This window comes from Eleginops maclovinus, chromosome 15 (genome assembly GCF_036324505.1).
Source record: "Eleginops maclovinus isolate JMC-PN-2008 ecotype Puerto Natales chromosome 15, JC_Emac_rtc_rv5, whole genome shotgun sequence".
NCBI lineage: Eukaryota > Metazoa > Chordata > Actinopteri > Perciformes > Eleginopidae > Eleginops > Eleginops maclovinus.
In genome coordinates, this window is record NC_086363.1 from 14098076 (window position 1) to 14116784 (window position 18709).

The following is an 18709-nucleotide window of genomic DNA, read 5'->3' on the forward strand; positions in this document are numbered from 1 at the left end:
AGAGAGGTGACATTCCACGTCCCCAAAGCCAGCTCCTGCCACCTGGGTCTGGTCTGTCGAGACCCTCTGCTTTCACTGCCACCCTTGTGGCAGCGCACACGACCCCATCGCCGTTTCCCGTAGGTGGTGGGCCCGCAGGACGGGGAAGCAGAGGTGTTGCCCACGTTGTTTGTTCGGACTGTGCCCGGCCGGGCTCCGTGGCAAGCCCAGCCACCAGACGCTCGCCGCCGAGTCCTCCTTCTGGGCCTGGCTCCAGAAGAGGACCCTGGGCTTCCTCCGGGCCGGGTATCCTCGCTAACAAGTATGTTTTCCATGTGGTCTTTTGAACCAATCTTAGTCTGGCCCCTTACCTGAGACCAATTTGCCATGGGAGACCCTACCAGGAACACAAGGTTCCAGACAACACAGCCCCCAGGTTCTTCGGGGCACACAAACCTCTCCACCAAAATAAGGTGCTGATTCTCGGAAAGGACCAAACCTAGACTTAACAAGAATAATTAATAAGAGCATTTAATCATTTCTGCTTAGAGAATCTTGGGTGGTAGTGGAGTTCACATAGTTTAATCGTATTTCAGTGCTAGAATTTCGCATGGCGCAGTGCTTCACAAAATTGCTTGTCGTATGAATGTTTTTATTTCATACAGTATACTTTATGCAGCCTCTACATGGAAATGCTCTTCCTGCCCTGTGGTTGGGGTGCAAGGTCAACCAGCAGGACTGGTGCCTCTAGAGCAGGTAGGGGTTAAGTATCTTGCTCAAGGGCTCCTGGAGCACTACGTACACACAAGGGGATCAAACCACAGGCCCTCCAGTCAGAGGACGACCTCTGTAACCACTGGGCCGTGCAAAAGCCAAAAATGTGCGGTAATGTAAGAGAGGGATGGGCTTAAATGTAGGGCCTTTGTTGCTTCGAGAGGGGGGTCAAGCTACAATCCTGCCCCGGAGCGTCTCTATGGTAATGATGCGAAGAGCAAAATCGAAGACGCACAGGGCATCTCCATGGCGATGATGTCATGATCCCTGCTGCTGGCAAACTCTCTGTAGCTGAGGATGCACCGTTCTCTATTGTAAATCACTGTCACTGTATCCACTCCCCTTGCTCCCTTTCACATTGTCTCCCGTCTTTTGCTATCGTTTTATTCTCCGCGTCTCTTTTTCACTTTCTCATTGCCGCTGTGTCTCTGTTATTGATGTATATATCTCTTGATCTCTCCTCCAGCTTGGCCGTGCCTTCTAAGCCGGTGGTGTTGAAAGAGATGGATGCTCACTGCCCTCAGTAATCTCCGCAGCAGCCATTTAGATAATTAAGTCACTATTCTTGCACTTGCCCCGTGTGTCCCGCTACCAGAGCTGAACTACACACACACACACACACACCCACACACCCACATGCATATTGATATATTAACACTCAGCGTCACAGTGGTTGCAATAATGCAGGAGCCCATAGAATGTGTGTGTGTGTGTGTGTGTGTGTGTGTGTGTTGTGTGTTGTGTGTGTGTTCAGCAGTGAGGGCTCTTTGTTTGTTGATGCTGTTGTTGGTTTTTATTTAGAGAACAGAGAAATTTGCAGTGAGGAGACAAAAAAGGCGACAGCTGCCATGGGCCACAGAGAATACACACACACGCACACACTGTATATACATGCAAAACTACACTGCATGATTGGCGTCTAGAAATCTGCTTCTCCCACACTGCGTAGGAAAAAAAGCATGCAGAAAAGGCGCATCGGTATGTGTGCACACTAGCCCCGGGGTTCTTCTCCAGCTCTGTGTCTTGCCGTTGTGATAATGTGACGTTTTGTTGAAAGTCTGTGTTTTAATTAACTGAGCAGCAGCGTGCGGTGATGGAGGTAGCAGTGTCTCTCTCTTCCTCAGGCTTATCACATGACTGGGATACTGTCTACCAAACACTGGCAGGGTGTTACTAACTCGGGCATTGCAATATTTCACAACACCGTGGTCATTCCGGTCTGGACGACTGCCAGTGAGATCTGACATTTTGGACAGGAAAATGATGGTTCGGTCTGTGCAAGAGTCAAAACAAAGCCCTGTGTTCAAACTACAGCTTGGAAACCCTTGCATCATGAAGTGTCCCACAACAAAAACACACATGCAACACACACACACAACCCATAATGCTGCCTTTTTTTTCCCAGATTGGAAATAAGTTTTACTTGTTATTTCTCTGCTTAAAGGAATTGTGCTGATGCACTCAGGAAGAAGTCTGCTGTCAGTGGTGTAGGTATAGGCGATATTTATTTATCTTATAAGATAATTCTTTGTATCAATTATTTTCTCTGTCAACATAATGCACCTTATCCCTTTTTTATATGCTTTGAATGATGTGGCCTTTTCTTGCATGCTTTATCAAAGGGAATATTATTAGGAACTTCCTGTGTTTCGAAAAATAAAGCAGTGTGTGCATGTCATCCACCAGTGTTTCATCCATCAAGGTGTCGGATTAATGTACAGTGTGCCATCTCCCACCGTCATCGCCTCTGAAAATCCTAATAGGCAGATGAGATAAGGAAATTTGAGGTGCTTGATTCAGATTAGTGCTAGAATGTGCTCAGAATGACTGCCTGTGGTTAGGTTTATTAAAGTCAAATGCCTCCCAGTTGTCCTGTAGCTGCAGCTGTTTAAGTAAAACCAGCATACATGCCTCTAATCATCTGCTAAAATGAAGGCTATTTATGGTTTGAGTGGTGCCTAAGCTGGTGGGCTCTGTTTTGAGACATCCCATGTTTTTATGATCCGCTGCTGACTGCACGGCGTCTCCGGATTCCACTCAGACCACTAATGAGGTGTACGAATTGTAGCAAAGTACTAATTCCCCTCAAACCGCAGGGATTAATTGGACCCGCTAATGCTAGGAATCAATCCCAACAATGGGCTCGTTGGTTTCCATGCCAGCAGGTAGCTGCATTCATCTCTGCTTCTCATCCCTGAAGATGGCCTTATTGCAACCCCCACACCTAGCCTTCACGCACAAAACTCCATTTTCCCTTTCCTCTGTTTGCCTTTTGTCTAGCTTCTTCTCTGTTGTTTTTCTTCAGTCTTGTGCAACATCAATTAGGTTTCTCCTGTATCACGTCCTCATATCAGCAAGCTAAAAATACCCAGGAAGCCCTTGCTCTTTTCTGGCTTATCAGTTTGCTTTGATAATCAATACTTTAGAAAAAATATTGAGAGAATATTTTTAAAATATCAGCTTAAAAAAGGGTAAACTCAAACAAAATGTATACATTTTTTATTTTGTTTCTACTGGTATTAAACAGCTTGGATGCAATATGTAATACTTTGGTTCATCTTTCAGTTCTTATTACAATTTATAAAATGAATTAAGATAATGCAATAATACTTTCTGTTACCATAACTACAATGATAATATAACCACGATGAATGTTTCAGAAATGTTGTATTTTTTGGAATGCTAAGGAATACAATGGAAATTGATATTGTTTTTCCTCATTATTATAATTTTATAATGTTGTAATTATTTTGGATGGTTGTTTTCACACAATGCATGTTTTCATAAAAAAACAAGGTAAAACTTCCTAACTAATAACCACTGCAATATGAAGTGATTGGTATTAAAGTGCAGGGACATGTGTTACATGGCTGTTTATTACTAAATGTGGCTGATGGTCACATGTTGGTTTTAGTACATAAGGTGTTGTTGCACATTCTATTTACTATGATTTAGTGTGCACGTAGTTCCTTAATTAATGACGCCCCACTGATCGTTTGTGCACGGATGTATTTACTTAAAGGTGTAAAAGATGCACTGCCCAAATTGAGACTCTGCGTCTTCATCATCGGGTGTGTGTGAAGCGGCACAGACCCGAGCTGAGGAGGAGAATTTAAAAAGACCCATGAATGTGCCTAGCGTTGCTCCAGGCCATTCCTGTACTTACAGTCTCCTATTATTTAAATATAAGGATGAATACCTCTGTTGTCCTGGAGGAACTGTGTGTGTGTGTGTGTGTGTGTGTGTGTGTGTGTGTGTGTGTGTGTGTGTGTGTGTGTGTGTGTGTGTGTGTGTGTGTGTGTGTGTGTGTGTGTGTGTGTGTGTGTGTGTGTGTGTGTGTGTGTGTGTGTGTGTGTGTGTGTGTGTGTGTGTGTGTGTGTGTGTGTGTGTGTGTGTGTGTGTGTGTGTGTGTGTGTGTGTGTGTGTGTGTGTGTGTGTGTGTGTGTGTGTGTGTGTGTCTTGTCCTCATAAAGTTACAGTATACCTTCCCTGGCCCTAGTTTGTACCATGCAGACTTGCTGATGGACAAATTGATTATTAGCACAGAGTGTAGCAGGTGGCTCTGTATGTGTGTGTGTATGTGAGTGTGGTGAAAGCTGGGCTGTCACTGGGTCAATAGACGTAAACACTACTACGGATTGGAAATAGAGCCTCATCTCTCGGGGAGTATCTGTAGCTCGGGGACTAGCGGGGGGTATTAAAAGCAAAACAGAATGTGCCAGCAAAGCAAACATCACACCCTAATACAGAAGTATGACACACATTCCCTCCCCACCCTGATCGCATCTTTAACACTCATTTCTATTTCAGGCTGCATACACACACATGGTGCTGTTATATCTCATTTGCTCGCTCACACTGGCTCGCTGTCACTCCGTAGCTGCCATGTTATGTCCATCTGTTATGCACCCTCTTTCCTCACGTCTATCTACAACTCCCTGCGTATTCCCACATGGCTTTGTTAACGCAGCTCTGTCACACTCGTCCGACATGTTGCGTTCCACCTCGGAGTGACAGATGCTGTTCTTTAGGGTGTGTGTCTCACGTTCCCACCTTCCAGATAACTTTTTATTTTGGCTAATCACTCCGCCGTTGCTTGGGGAAATCAATTTATTGGTTTTTGATGTGCGCTGCGTGGAAAGTGCACTCACAACTGGCACAGGAACACAAAGGAACATGCAGGGCATCCCCATGGTGACAGCAATTAGGTCATGATGATGACAATAGGCCTCGCACACATGTGAACATTGGCACACAAACACTCATTAACTGCGTCTCTTTCCCATGTTTGTACATTCCCACATAGTGTCACTCTTCTTCCTCACCTGCACATGCATTTAGAACACTGCGTACAATTAGAATTCTGACGCATCAGCAGTATTAGAATAGCCGTTAATAAAAAAAAAAGTGGAAAATACCCAGCAAGCAACACACACACACACACACACACGCGCTGTACCTCCTCTGCAGCTCTTAACTCATGACGTGACTGACAACACAATGGATATGTCAGTCGGACAGCTCATTAAGTTTGATTGCTGCTGACATGATATTTCTCACTTTCAGTTCTTTTCTAGGTGGAACTCATAGCCTGTTACTATTTTTGCTTCTTCAGGATTAGTGATTATTTTAATCATTTGTTTAGATTTTCATCTTTCTGGAATGGGATCTCAGTTTTTATTTTAAGTAGGAGCCAGAATCAGAAAATAGCATTTGGCGTGGGAAAGTCTGATACCTTCGGGTTATATTATTAACATGCTGACAGGATTGCAGGAGCTGAAGAGCCTCATTAATTGCTGCAGGGTATGACTGCAATGCGTTCATTAGATTATTATGAATTTAAAAAAGGCTTTTGAAGGGGTTGGCTTTACATGCAGGCCTTGCAGCACCTCTCATCTGAAAGGCCGTTGGTTTTTCCAGGGCTCACAGTGACTACATTGGATGTGAAAAGGAAAGGAGAAGAATCTTTATTGGCACTTTCTCCCTAGAGCAATGCAGAGCAAGGTGTCATTGTAGATGTGATGTATGTTGTGTTTATCTGGTGTGGCACCGTCCACAGGTGTGCTGGGTGTTGGTTTCCAAGGGCAACTCTAAGAATGAATTTTCTTTTATCGCCTCTACGTGCAAACACACACTGTTAGTGTGTGTCAAGGTGCTGTGAGCTTAAACACCATCACCAAAAAACAAATAGACTGTAAAGGAGTTGGAGAAACTTATCTGTGAAAGAGTTTGATGAGCCTGTAGTTAGTAGCTTAAATCCTTCTGGTCACCAAGGACAATGAAAGTAGTAGAATATTTCTTTGTGACACTCGTGCATGGATCAGTTGCTGCCCTCTGGTTACATAGCACAGTACATACTGACATGCCATGTACTGGGATGAAAGGAATGTACTCAAAGGATTGTGCACATATTGAAATGTAGTGCACAAAATGCCGCTTGGGTAAATGAGTGCATTTGAAGCATAGTGATGTGAGATGCGCTCCTAAAGAAACACTGTATTTTTTTGTTGGTATAAACTACTTAAAACAACCAACATTTTAGGGTGTACCACAGATTGTGGTTGAACATTAGATAGTTATTATCCTTTTTTAAGAATTAGGTTTTCTTTGAAGGTTAAAATCACATTATCATGGCCGGCGATTCTGGTCCAAACGTTTTATTTTAACAATTTTTATACAAATGCTCTCTAAAAATATCACTGTCATTATTAACTGGGGTTATGATAAAATTATATGTACCTTTTTTTCATTCTATTATTTTTGCAAAGAACAAATATTAGCAAATAATCTTAGCATACACACCTTTTAATAAGTTATTCGAAATAAACATTACATATTGTATCAACTTTAATTATATTTAAACGTACTGTATATATTTTATTTAATACAAATATGTACTTTACAGGCCCCTACATAATGCATTTTTAAAATATTTCCATGCATTTTCTAAGGCCAAATAAAGGCATAAATACAGCATTTCACCAAATTGCTTAACCAACCCATTTTTCATCTGCACTCCTATGATTTTATCCATCTGTATTTTACTATGAATTGTGAAGACCGAGGGATGAGAGAGAAATGAGAGAATAATAGTTTGGTGCCGGATTAAAAACTCCTCATTTCATACATAGTGCTGAGCAACCTCCAAACCCTCTTCTAAACTATTATCTTAGAAATACCATGAACTTTACTTAGTTTCTGCTAGTTTTCCTTATTCAGTATATTGCTGAAAGTTATCCCACGAAGCTGTTGTGTAGGCTCCTTTTTAAATGTACTTTAATCCCTCTCTGCACTATAATATATGTAATTCTCCAGGACTCCGGTTTACCTGAAGACAAAAAAACGTAACATTTTTATAGAATGTTGATACTGTCTATACTCATGAGCTCAGTGGAGGCACAATAGCGTGTACCCAGTTCACATCTGAAAAGAATTGGTAAAAACAAATAGTACAGAATGCCCCCAATGTTGCCTATTGTGAAGAAATTGTCCGTCCCCCCCCCCCCCCCACACACACACACCTCTATCTGTTTTTATGTGGCGGAATTATCTGCCTGCCCTCTTATTTCTCAACGGAGGTGTGGAGCTGGGATGATAAGAGAATATTGCCTAGCACTAACTGCCATTGTTCCACTGGACCAGCTCCTTGTTCCTCTCTCTTTCTGTCTCAAACATTTTGCAGGGATAATACAAGCCTAGAAATTTTGAGGTTGCTAAAAGACAGTTCTGCAGGAAGGTGGAGAGGTTATTGCAGAACCAGCGTTGTCCTGCAGCTTTTAGTAGCTCCGTCTGGCTCGATCACCGACTATCATCCTGCTGTATTTGCACAGAGCAGACCATGTATGAGAAATAAAGAAATAAAAGGAGGGATTGGGAGAGGAAATAAAACACAATAAAAAATAATGAAATAAAGATGGACATAAAGGAAGAAAGAGTGAGTGTTTGAGCAGGTAAATGAATGGACTGTCACAGCAGCTAAAGATAGAGAAGGGCCAGCGCTCCCACCACAGGCTGCATCGTGTATCGCTTGCATCAAAGCTTTTTCAAAGATCCTTTTATTTCCAGCTGCCTGCTCAAACACTTACTACTACTCGTACAGCACACTGTCGTTTTTGAACATGTGCGCTCTCATTACATCTTACCAAAACAGTACGTGCATACATAGTCATTCACTTGTAGTACTGCTTTTACACACACACACACACACACACACACACACACACACACACACACACACACACACACACACACACACACACACACACACACACACACACACACACACACACACACACACACACACACACACACACACAGAAAAGCTGCATTTCAAGGCATTCTTTCCTCTGTGAGGCAAGAAGCAGCGTGACAAGCCCCAGTGTGAGGAATAAAGACCTATCATCTGCTGTCATTCCCTCCTTACAGACCAGGGGATTCTGCATGGGGCTTGCTGAACCTGGGTTTGAGGTTGTTATTTATTTATTAAATCTGTTATCAAGGGCTCGGGAAGCACAACGTGCCTTTGGTGAGGAGGAGTACAATGCGCTGCAAAACCCCTCAGTGATGGATTTCACTTCTCAGATCCTGTGCTGCTTTGATTTATGATATAATATAGAGTGATCCGCTGCTCATGCTACACAATAGCGCCATGCCCTATACTGATGTAATTCTAGCTCTGTCACCTATCACAGCCTGCTGTGCTTGAAAAGGGGAGAACCCTCAAATGCAATTCAAGGGCGATCTGATTGAATTAACCATCCATTAGATGTACGAGATGAGCTGTAATTGCGGGGGTATTTATCTATGCAGGTGAATGGGTTTTGACCGCAAGGTCATGCTACTGTTGTGTTGTCCTTGGAACAACTTGAGCAAGCATGTACTTGTTCGCCTCTCGCTCGGCCGTATTGCTTTAACCTAATCGTCGAGCCTGCATGCTTCACACAGCAAATGCAGCTCCTGATGGCACTGATGGTGTTTTTTATAGACCTGCTTAGCAGTGCTCATTTCTCTCCCTCTCGTCGCAGCCCTCGTTAATGACTGGGAGAATAAAAATTGAGGCAACAAATGAGCCGCAGTGTGTTTGTGTCAGTCAGGTGCATTGGGAGCAGATGCTTTGAGCATTTACACCTCCATGTCAAGATGTGCTCCTCTAAATTCACCTGGTGTCCCCCTTGTCTTTTTCCACCTTTTAGAACTAAAGCCTTTGTTTGTGTCTCTCCTTCTTCCATTGACATATTTAATGAAGCTTCATTTATACTCTTTTTATTTCCTGCAGGCCTGCCCCCGTTATTCCCTCTGAGAGGAAGAGGAAGTGATGTCACGCCACCACCACCGCTTTGAGAGGGACTACAGGGGACCCTGGGAGCGGAGAGACATCCGTCCCTCCGGCCTCCACAATGGTGGAGCCAACCATAGCTGTGCCTCTGCCGTCGTCAATGGCAACAACCGTCCGGGGCTCCTTCCCCTCCCAGTCATCCCCTCCCTCCTCCCCACCCCAGTTACAGTTGCCGTGACAACATCGAGTAGCGACATCGCGGTCAAGCGAGGCATCACGGGAGCAGGATCCGTGGCTTCCGCATCTGCCAAGGTAAGAGCGGCGTCCAAATGAGAGCCGCAGCACCTGCTTCCCTCTGACTAGAAACTATTTTCCTGCTGCTCTGATTATTATTGGTAGTCTTTCTCTCTTTGTGTAAACTTTAATCAGTGAAAACTCCCCAGCTGGACATAATCTGCAACTTTCCCCATGCTTTTGAGGCTTTCCAGCTTCGCCACTTTCTCTGTCTTCCATGTCTCATCTGCCACTTTCTCAAAAACGCTTCTGCACTGTCCAACTCACTGGCGTGCCTGCCTTCATGGTTCAACTGTCTCAGCTCTTGAAGCCCCTTCGCTCTCCCCTTCTCTCTCTCTGCTGCCTCCTGCACTCTCCACCCTTATCCCTCACTCCAGTCCTGCTGCTCCCTCTGTCCAATGCCCCTTTCTTGCCAAACCATTTTCCTTCAATCTTCATTTTCTCCCTCTCTGCCAAATGGCAGTCTTGTCCTGCCTTTTCCTCCTTGGTAATTTCCTTCTTTCATTATGTAAATGACCTCTGACAGCGACTCAAATGTGTGCTGCTGTCAGAAGTTATGACTAGGGGTGTTTTTACTCTAACAAGCAAACAAACAAATAGAACTGCATCATTATATGAGCCCTGAGTAATCTTTTTGATTAAAAGCTTATTTCTCTTATGGTACATTTCTCCTCTTCAAACTTTGTCTCAAATAGCAATATTTGTGGGGGTCTTATGTGTGTATTTTCCTAATTTGGCTATATATCACTTTTATATTTGTGTTTGGACAGAAAAGTGCAGCGTGGAAATGTCTGGGCTGTATACTCAAGAGTCGGACAGTTTGTGTTCTCCGCCCCAGCCCCCCCACCCGGGGATCTTTGAGCTAGCTGGCTGTCAACCGCCCTGTGAAGAGAGGGCCTTTACCAAAAAAGAGTTAGACATTTCAGCCTCTCCCCTCTTTTTGCTTCCATGGATACCATTCATCTTCTCTTGACACTCCTCTTCACTTTCAGATCATTTGCTTTAATTTAAACCTCAGCAGATCTGTCTGTTTTTTTTTCTGTTCTACGGCAACTTCTTGGGCTCTTGTTCTCGGTGGGGCCTGCACTCTAAGAACAGAGGTAAACAATGCTCTGGTAATTTAGCCCGTAAGTGCACATCATTAGATACCCTGCTTGAATGCACTGACCACAGACACAGTAAATCTGCTCTGGCACCGCATCGGCCCCTCCTTTTGTGCAGCTGAATAATTACATACATCCCGACAAAGTCTCGCTAACTCCCACCGTGGCCATTGTCATCATTCAATGGCTGCCAGAGCAATTAGGTGCCTTGCACTGCACGTGAGTGTGCATTTGTTTAAAGGTACAGTATTTGTGGGAATAAAGCAGATATAATGCAGTTCCTTACCTAGAAGCCACCGTGCGTAGGTTTATTCAGAGATTTACCTTTTTTCTTTTTCCGCCTTTGACAGTCCTTTTTGAGGTTGGCAACAGAGAGCAACAACGTTTAAAGGGCAATACTCAAAGTCTGGGCTCTGCTTCAATTATGACCTGGGAAAAAGTTACAGGGGCTTCATGAGCATGGCCAATACCATAGGAGCCTGTCTTTCGGTCTTCCTCCTAGCTGTCTGCTGTTCTCACTTACTCTTTCCCTCTCTCCCTTTCTGTCATCTTCAATCAAATCTGTTTGGGGGACACACAGTGTCTGATGGACGGATGCAGCTCTCTCTCCTTGGTCCCTGTGTCTCTGCTCTGTCCATGGCTACAGTAAAAAGCTGACAGGCTGTTATTGATTTGCACTGTTTCGGGACTTTCTTATAAACACTGCGGCCCAAGTGGGGACACAGTCAAATTGCTAGACATACAGGAATATGTGTGTGTGTGTTTTGTGTGATTAATAATTGTTCTACATGTAGTTAATTTGAGTTTTAATGATCAATATAGAGAATGTAGAAAGAGAGAGAGTTATTGTTGGTAGAGATAATTGATAGTGCTGTGTGTGTAAGTGTGTGTATGTGTAAGTATGCAGATGTGTGGGTTGTGGAGGAGAAATGCTTCATTTAAAAGTGCCATCTGGTAGCATTGTCCACCATAATGTAAAGCTAACCACATGGAACATAGTACATTTAAAGCTACACTTTGTGATCCCTGCCAAGGCTTTTAATTAATTTTAGATGTATTTTTGTTCTGTTTTCACGGATGTAAGGTCACTGTAAATACTAAATCCATGTAGTTAATAACCACATCTGTTCTGTCTCCTGCTGATAAAACGGGACGCTTACATGTCAGCTGAAGGTCCAGTTTGACGCTGTATGCCAATTACCTAGTATATCAATTCCACTCAACTTACAAGGTAATAAATACATGGACTTCTTTATATGAAGTGACTTCTACGTTATGGCTTAATGGACTTGCCAAAATGACCTATGCTTCAAATTCATCTTTATAGCAATCATGGCCATGGCAAGCTATTGTAAGGTTACAATACATATAAAAGGGACAAGACCGACATTTCACCATAACATGATTTATTGTAATTCCTGCTGCTATGGCTGTTATATTATAGTATACAGTATCAAAGTAGAGCATGCCAAATATCTAAGCTTGCAGAGACATGAAGATAGAGATATGAAATTGTCTGACTAAACAAAAATGCAGGGTTAAATCCTAAGTAATAATATGTTTTATAAAAGTGTATTTGACTATAAAAAAATTATATAAATCTACTGCATCATGTGCAGTGTTTTCTTTCAGGCACCGTTTTGAAGCTGTGTTAATTGTTGTACTGATAAACCCTAAAGATAACACTCACCTAATGGGTGTCATTGGCCTCCAATACCACTCTTACACAGACTCACTGTTAAAGAAAGAACACTGTTGTAATTACATTTGATCACAGTTACAGATCCAAACGATGATCCACACATTGCTTGTATTCGGAAAAGCTTTTGTGAAAGATTTATACCAGGTTAAACGTTTGGACATTAATCTTACAGCCTGTTATTTAGCGTCAGTAAGGATTTTACAGGGTTTAACCGTGAGCCAAAGCTTGAGTTTGTATCTGATATCACATATTATTTCTCAGGAAGTATCTTCCCACAGAGAGCCCACTTAAACATGTGGATTTTCCTGCATGGTCTAATCCTTTTTAAAATGAAATTGTTTAATCCATCCTCCCCAGATATTAAATAACTGCAGTGCTGGAAGTGTTATATACCTATCTGTATTGAATGCAAAAGAAGATGCCCTAGTTAAAATAAATATAGGGTTACATATTGATCCAAGCTGTGTCATAGCCTAATAACTGTTGTTAGTTTCTGTTTTTCTCTGTAGGCTCACTCTGTTTACATCCCATTCATTCAATTTTCTGTTAGATGTGTTCTGACCTACAGAGCAGTCTCAAGACAGCAGAATGAGCAATCCTTTAGCCGGTAGCCATCTCATTACTTTAACATTGTTGGAAAGAAAACTAAAAAGTACTTTGGGTTTGGGCCTTACGTTGTTCTGCTATTGTAGTTTCAGTACCATGGTGCAATATGTCTGTAGGTAAAGTTCAATGTGATAGATTTTTGTAGAACTACATTGTATTTTTACAATATTTATATTTGAGTATGTATGTAGCACTAATCATAAGAAGAGATTGCTTTTTATATTTGCATAAATTAATGTTTAAAACTGCAGTCTTTTTTTATATGATTTGTCAGAAGTAGTACTGTCTCACAAACAAGTAAAACAACAATGAGAGCTACAATATTCTGTTGTTGACGGCTTTTCGTCAATGCTTTTAAGTAGCTTTTTTCCATTCCATTTATTTTATAAAGACCATAGCATGACCATGGCACTGATTCAAAGGAAACATAGTAGCACATTAGCCAATGATATATACATGATGTTCCCGTTTAGCTGTTTTTATTAAAACAAAGTAACATCACTCTTGTTTAAGCTGTGATACCTACTGCTGTTTGATCTCCTATAATCTATAATACCTGCTACTGGCAGTCCATTAAAGTGCTTTTCCTCCGACAAGGCCAAATAAACCGTGCTTCTCTGCTGAGCATGTCTAGACACAAATCGTATTCAATGACCGTTGTCTCCACCTGGCAGTGATTCCTTTATAATAAGTGGTAATGCCAGTTACCTAAAGCATAGTTGTAGCCATATTAAAAATAATGTTTATCTGTATATCAAATTTATTTTTTAAAGTTTCTTTGAAGATACACACAGAAAGTAACATGTAAAAAGTAAAGTCATAAGAAAGTAAATCCCAATTTCCCTGTATTGACCGCACCAATCAATAGAGTTTGTCTTGAAACCAAATCACACATTGTTTATTTTTGGCCATTGATTTTAGCCAGGTCAGCTAGCCAATGTATTGAAGCAGACCACATACTGTGGCAAACACAACATGGTATCCAGAGAACAGCAGGTGTCATGGCCTCACTCTGACACAGTCAGAAAGAGTAGGAAAACACACAAGGAGTCTTTCGTTTTTGGGGGTTTTTTTGTGAGCAAATCGAGGCATGTGGGTTTTATCCTGACAGTGACGATGCGTGCAAATTGAGTTGCAATACATTTCTTCAGCTTTGAAACATTCAGCACTTTAAAGGCAACTGCAGTCACATTTATTTGACTGTGCGTCACCTCTTGAGTGCATTTGCAGTGGTTTAGCTCTTATTCTTTTTAAAATGTAATTCATCTCTTTATTTTAACTGGGCCTTAAATCTGCTTCAAGAACACCCCTCAATGTGAACATCACTGGTGTGTCAAGGAGCCTCGGTAATGAATCGACTGGAAGATTCTGAATATTTATTGAGGTTCAGGCTAAAAGGGGGAAGATGTCTTTTTGAAAATCTGGATAACCTTGTGACAAGTTGCTGTGAAATGTATCGAATGTGGGATGATTAAAGTTTAAGAAGGCGCATGCTGGGGAAGCTGGATGAGGGAGACAGAATGGAGACAGGGGAGGCGGGAAACAGGAGAGGGCTGCTTTTGAATTAGCTTCAGATAAGATAGGAAACTACAATTGTTCTATCAAATAGTGAACCTGTCATCATCCAGAAAAGATGAAACTTTACATTTCCAAAGCAGACAGACTCACCATGGGGTCCAGCTACCTTACGAGGAAAGCCAAGAACCCATAAGATAGCTGGAGGAGAAATTATTGCTTCACAGCTTGAACCCTGCTTTTTGTTACTTATTGACTTAATTGACGATGCATCCCATTTGATTGTTTCATTCAGAATCTTAATACCACACAATTGTTTTAAATGCATATAGCTGTCGTGGATTAAGGACGTTGTGTTATTTTATTCTTGACATTTTACTTCAATTAAATTGAAAATATACACTCAAAATATTCTCCTTAAATACTAAGTAGCACAGGCTTTCTGATGTGCCTTTATCTTTCTCTGAGGAGCAGGATGGTAAACAATCTTCACACCCTGCTGCCTGCATTTGATTTATTAGCTTATGCTGTATGTTTTTTTCACCCTATCACAGACGTACTGCATGCCATTTGCATTCACAGAGAAAAATGTCACAAAATCCAGCTCTCAGAAGACGAGTCCTCAGAAGTACACCCAAATGATTGATGGGAAATATTTTATTTCGACACCATAGCTTTCATTCTTTATCCATATGCCATCATGTAAAAACCTGAAGGCTTTTCTGTAGGTGAGTCGAGTGTATCTTTATCTAATTTTCAGTGTTTGAACAGTTATGCAATTTCAGATATGCAGAGCCAGAGGTCTGTTGCACATTTTGTTATTTGTAAGTGGTTAAGCAGTGAGTGTGTCAGAGCATATTTTAGCAATAAAATTCAGCTGGTTTGACAGTGAGCGAAGATGAACCAGTCAGCCCTTTCTGCTTTGGCTGTCCAGGCTAAAGTGTCAGTTATGATAAAGACAGCCCTCAAGTGTTAGACTTTCCACCATTACAATTTTCACTGCCTTTTTACTCCTACTGATTGGATTTTTCCACATTGGAAAAACAAGACTTAAATTATTGGCACAATTCAGTGTGCCTGCTGTCTCCTAGAATATACATGCTGGTTTTGTTAGATCGGAACACCTGATTTTTAATGGGTCTGAGACTGTATAAATGGTAAACCACAATTTTAGATCATATTAATTATACTTTCTTGATCCTTAAGTGATAACAAGTTGTTTGTTTACCAGGCAAAGCACATGAGTTAAAAATATAATAAACATAAACATTGAATGAATACATAACAATATAGTGTATTTTATATGTATGTTTATTAAGATCTAGAAAAAAGTTAAAGTTTTGAGACCAACTTACCTTAAGACACAATATTTAACCGGATTCTATATCCAATACAAATGTGCAAATGTTCTCCCTGTTAGTCTTGATTTCATTCTGTTATTTTTAAATTTCCCCCAGACATTATTATAATGGTTGTGGACAAAGCTTCTATACAGTGTTATTAAGAAACAGTGGACCTCAGGGAAGCAAAGTAGGGATTAAGGATTGATTTTCCTCAAGATGGAAACTTTTAAGTTGTTAACTAAGAGCATTGATTGTTGTTTACCAGGAGCGATTCCACTAGGGTCTGGATGTATTTGCACCATGTGGGGAAAATTAAAGCTTTGCACTCTAAATCAGACCAGGCTTTACTGCAGTGATTGCCAATCAAGGACAGACAGATGACGAGACAGATGACGAGACAGATGACGAGACAGATGACGAGACAGACAGACAGACAGACAGACAGACAGACAGACAGACAGACAGACAGACAGACAGACAGATAGACAGCACACTGTCAAACTTTCAGAGGAAAGGCACAGTAAAAAGGGAACTGTCAGACTTTATTTTTTCACGATATCAGCATTTAAAATCAGATGGAATGAAAATGGTAGTACTGAAAACAGATGACAGGTTTATCAGAAATCTCTACCCCCCCCATCACTAAGTCAGGACATCGGCATCTCTTATCGTCAAAAGAAATATTGACAGCGGCCTTCTTGAATTAAGAAAAAGATCCACGTAAAAATGAAACAGTCGGCAGATGTGGGGTGATAACTGACCAGCCAAAGAATAGGTGGAGATAAGTGTTATCTTCATCTGTCTTGTCAATCTTACCGTGACAAGATGTTCTACAGGTTCCATCCTATCTTTATCCTCTCGTAGGTCCTCCTGTGTCTTTCTCTATAGCAGTAGCATCCCAGCTGAGCTTTTGTACCTACAATGGAGCGCCACATTTATCAAATCCAACCACCAAGTCCTCATTCTCTCTCTGCTTTTGATGCATCTGCTACATCTGACCTGGATTTCAATCCTCTTGGAGAAAATAAAACTGAGGCAGGGACGGGATTTTGTTCTGAAATCCATGAATATTTCAAAATAGGAGACCTTTCAGCTTTGTGGCGGATTGTTCTGGTGACAGCATGCTTTACAAAAGGCTGAATGAACAGACCTGGCAGGAAAAAATACGTCAGTCCAAAAAGGGCTTGCTCTCCTGTTTTTCTGCTGTGTTTTTCTGTGTGTGGGTGGTAAATGGAAAGCAGGCCTCTTAAACACACCGGCTGTCTTATGAGTCTGGCTCCAAACTGACGGCCTGCTGGCTCCATCTAATAAGCAGTCATTGGATATCAGATTCAAATCTCTTTCTGCTTTGTGAAAGATGAGACGCGAGCTCCTTCTCTATTTATGTCACAATGACTATGCAATATGAGTGTGTGTTATTGAAGGGCTGAGGAGTGTGTTGTCATCCAATACTGTACATCTGCTCTCCCGGCAGTACACAGAGATCATTGTCTCGCTGGTCTTTGACTGAGCAGAAACTGGCGCTCCAGACGTCACTGCACAAACAACAAGTGTGTTTACAAAGTATAGATTCCTCTCAAAGGCAAACTCTTTCTTTCTTCCTTTCAGTCTGCCCTGTGTGCTTGCTTCATCCCCTGTGGTCATTGTGGGTTTGTAAATTAGGAGCTTTTCCACTTTTCTGCAGTAGCTTGATTGATAAAAGTTAAGTCAGGGAAACCCCATCCCCATTTTATCACCCTCCATCAAACTTCCATTACTCCCATGTAATTCTCCGGCACATCCTCCCCGACCGCCACCTCTCCAGCCACTTCAAACATACTTCTTGTCTTTGTCGAAGCATATATCCTCATTCCTGCGTTGCCTCCATCTGAGCGCGCTTGTGTGAAATTGGATTGCTGATCCATTGGCTCTGAGCTGCAAAGATGTAATATAGGATACTGACGACCGCATGTTCTGATGTGGAAGACAGCTGTTACAGGACACCGACGGATCACCGATGACGCTTGACTCGTAGTCTTCATCCCTTCAACACTCCAAACGCTCTGAGCAAATCTTACGACAACATGAAGGAGAATACTGCTGAACAACAAACAAACACTCAAGGCTGTGGTCAGGCACATTGCACTCGACAGCACGGGGAAGGTTGTCTGATTCGCTAAAGTGTCGAGGGGTCATTGTTGATCCCCGGGCAATTTGAAGTGGCTGTCATCTTACATTTTCCATTATCATTTGTCATCGCTGCCACCACTAAATCTCACTTCATTACCTCATGACAGAGTGAGAGATTAGTGTCAAAAGAGGAAAGTGATATTTCACACATATTAAAAGTACCCTATGATTATCTCACACTCACACCCTGCTGGCCTGCAAAGTGGAGCCAAAAAGTTTTTGGTTTGTTTCCTGCTCTCTAGTTATTCTGGTCTAATTTAATAATTGCAGTGGAAACTAAAGATGTCGTTTTATGTTTTGTAATGTTACAAGAACCAAAACTTGGGTACGAGGTTGATTTCAAAAATCTGGATGGATGGTAGACAAGACTTACTATGTACTATTATTGCAGGACTCAATAGGCACCCTATTTTTTACCTGACAATTATATCAAAAACAAATCGTTTACAGTGGTATCAATCAGGCACTTGAAAGCTTATAAGAGGTCTGTCGGTTTGTTTAAAGTTTAAAGTCAGCCATTTAATCTCCAACAAACACCAATTGACCTGTACTGTAGGTGTAGAGTCTGTATTTATAGAGAAGCGCAATCTAGATGTTAATGTCATGCAGCACTAATAACAACACATGCCATGTCGTTAAAAAGTATTGGCTGTATATTTTAGAGGTTACACTTTTGTTAAGGAGGAATCCCTTGAACCCAAAAAAGGATTCAGTGCTGAAGTTCCGAGCTGTCATTTATTCATCTGTGTAATTTAGCTCATCATCGAATGAACGGATCAGATCGTAGCCCTTCAAAGACCCACACTTAGTACCCATATTCCCCTTCAAGTGTTAAATGAACTCCCTACTGAGCCAGGCTGATTGTATGTCATTTGGCTTTCCACTGCTGGGAAGTAATTCTCCTTCCTCCATAGCCACCCCCTCCTCCCTTTGTCTGTCCTGTTCCACA

At 41.8% G+C, this 18709-nt stretch overlaps 1 protein-coding gene across 2 annotated transcripts in view; it reads left to right on the forward strand.

The window, feature by feature from the left end:
• LOC134876682 (kelch-like protein 29) overlaps positions 1-18709 on the forward strand; it is a 191683-nt gene that overhangs the window by 53727 nt on the left and 119247 nt on the right. For both annotated transcript variants that reach the window (XM_063901738.1, XM_063901737.1), the window contains exon 3: positions 9029-9340. In XM_063901738.1, the coding sequence (XP_063757808.1) occupies positions 9068-9340 (273 nt within the window). In that variant the 5' untranslated portion in view covers positions 9029-9067. The remainder of the gene's footprint in view (positions 1-9028; positions 9341-18709) is intronic.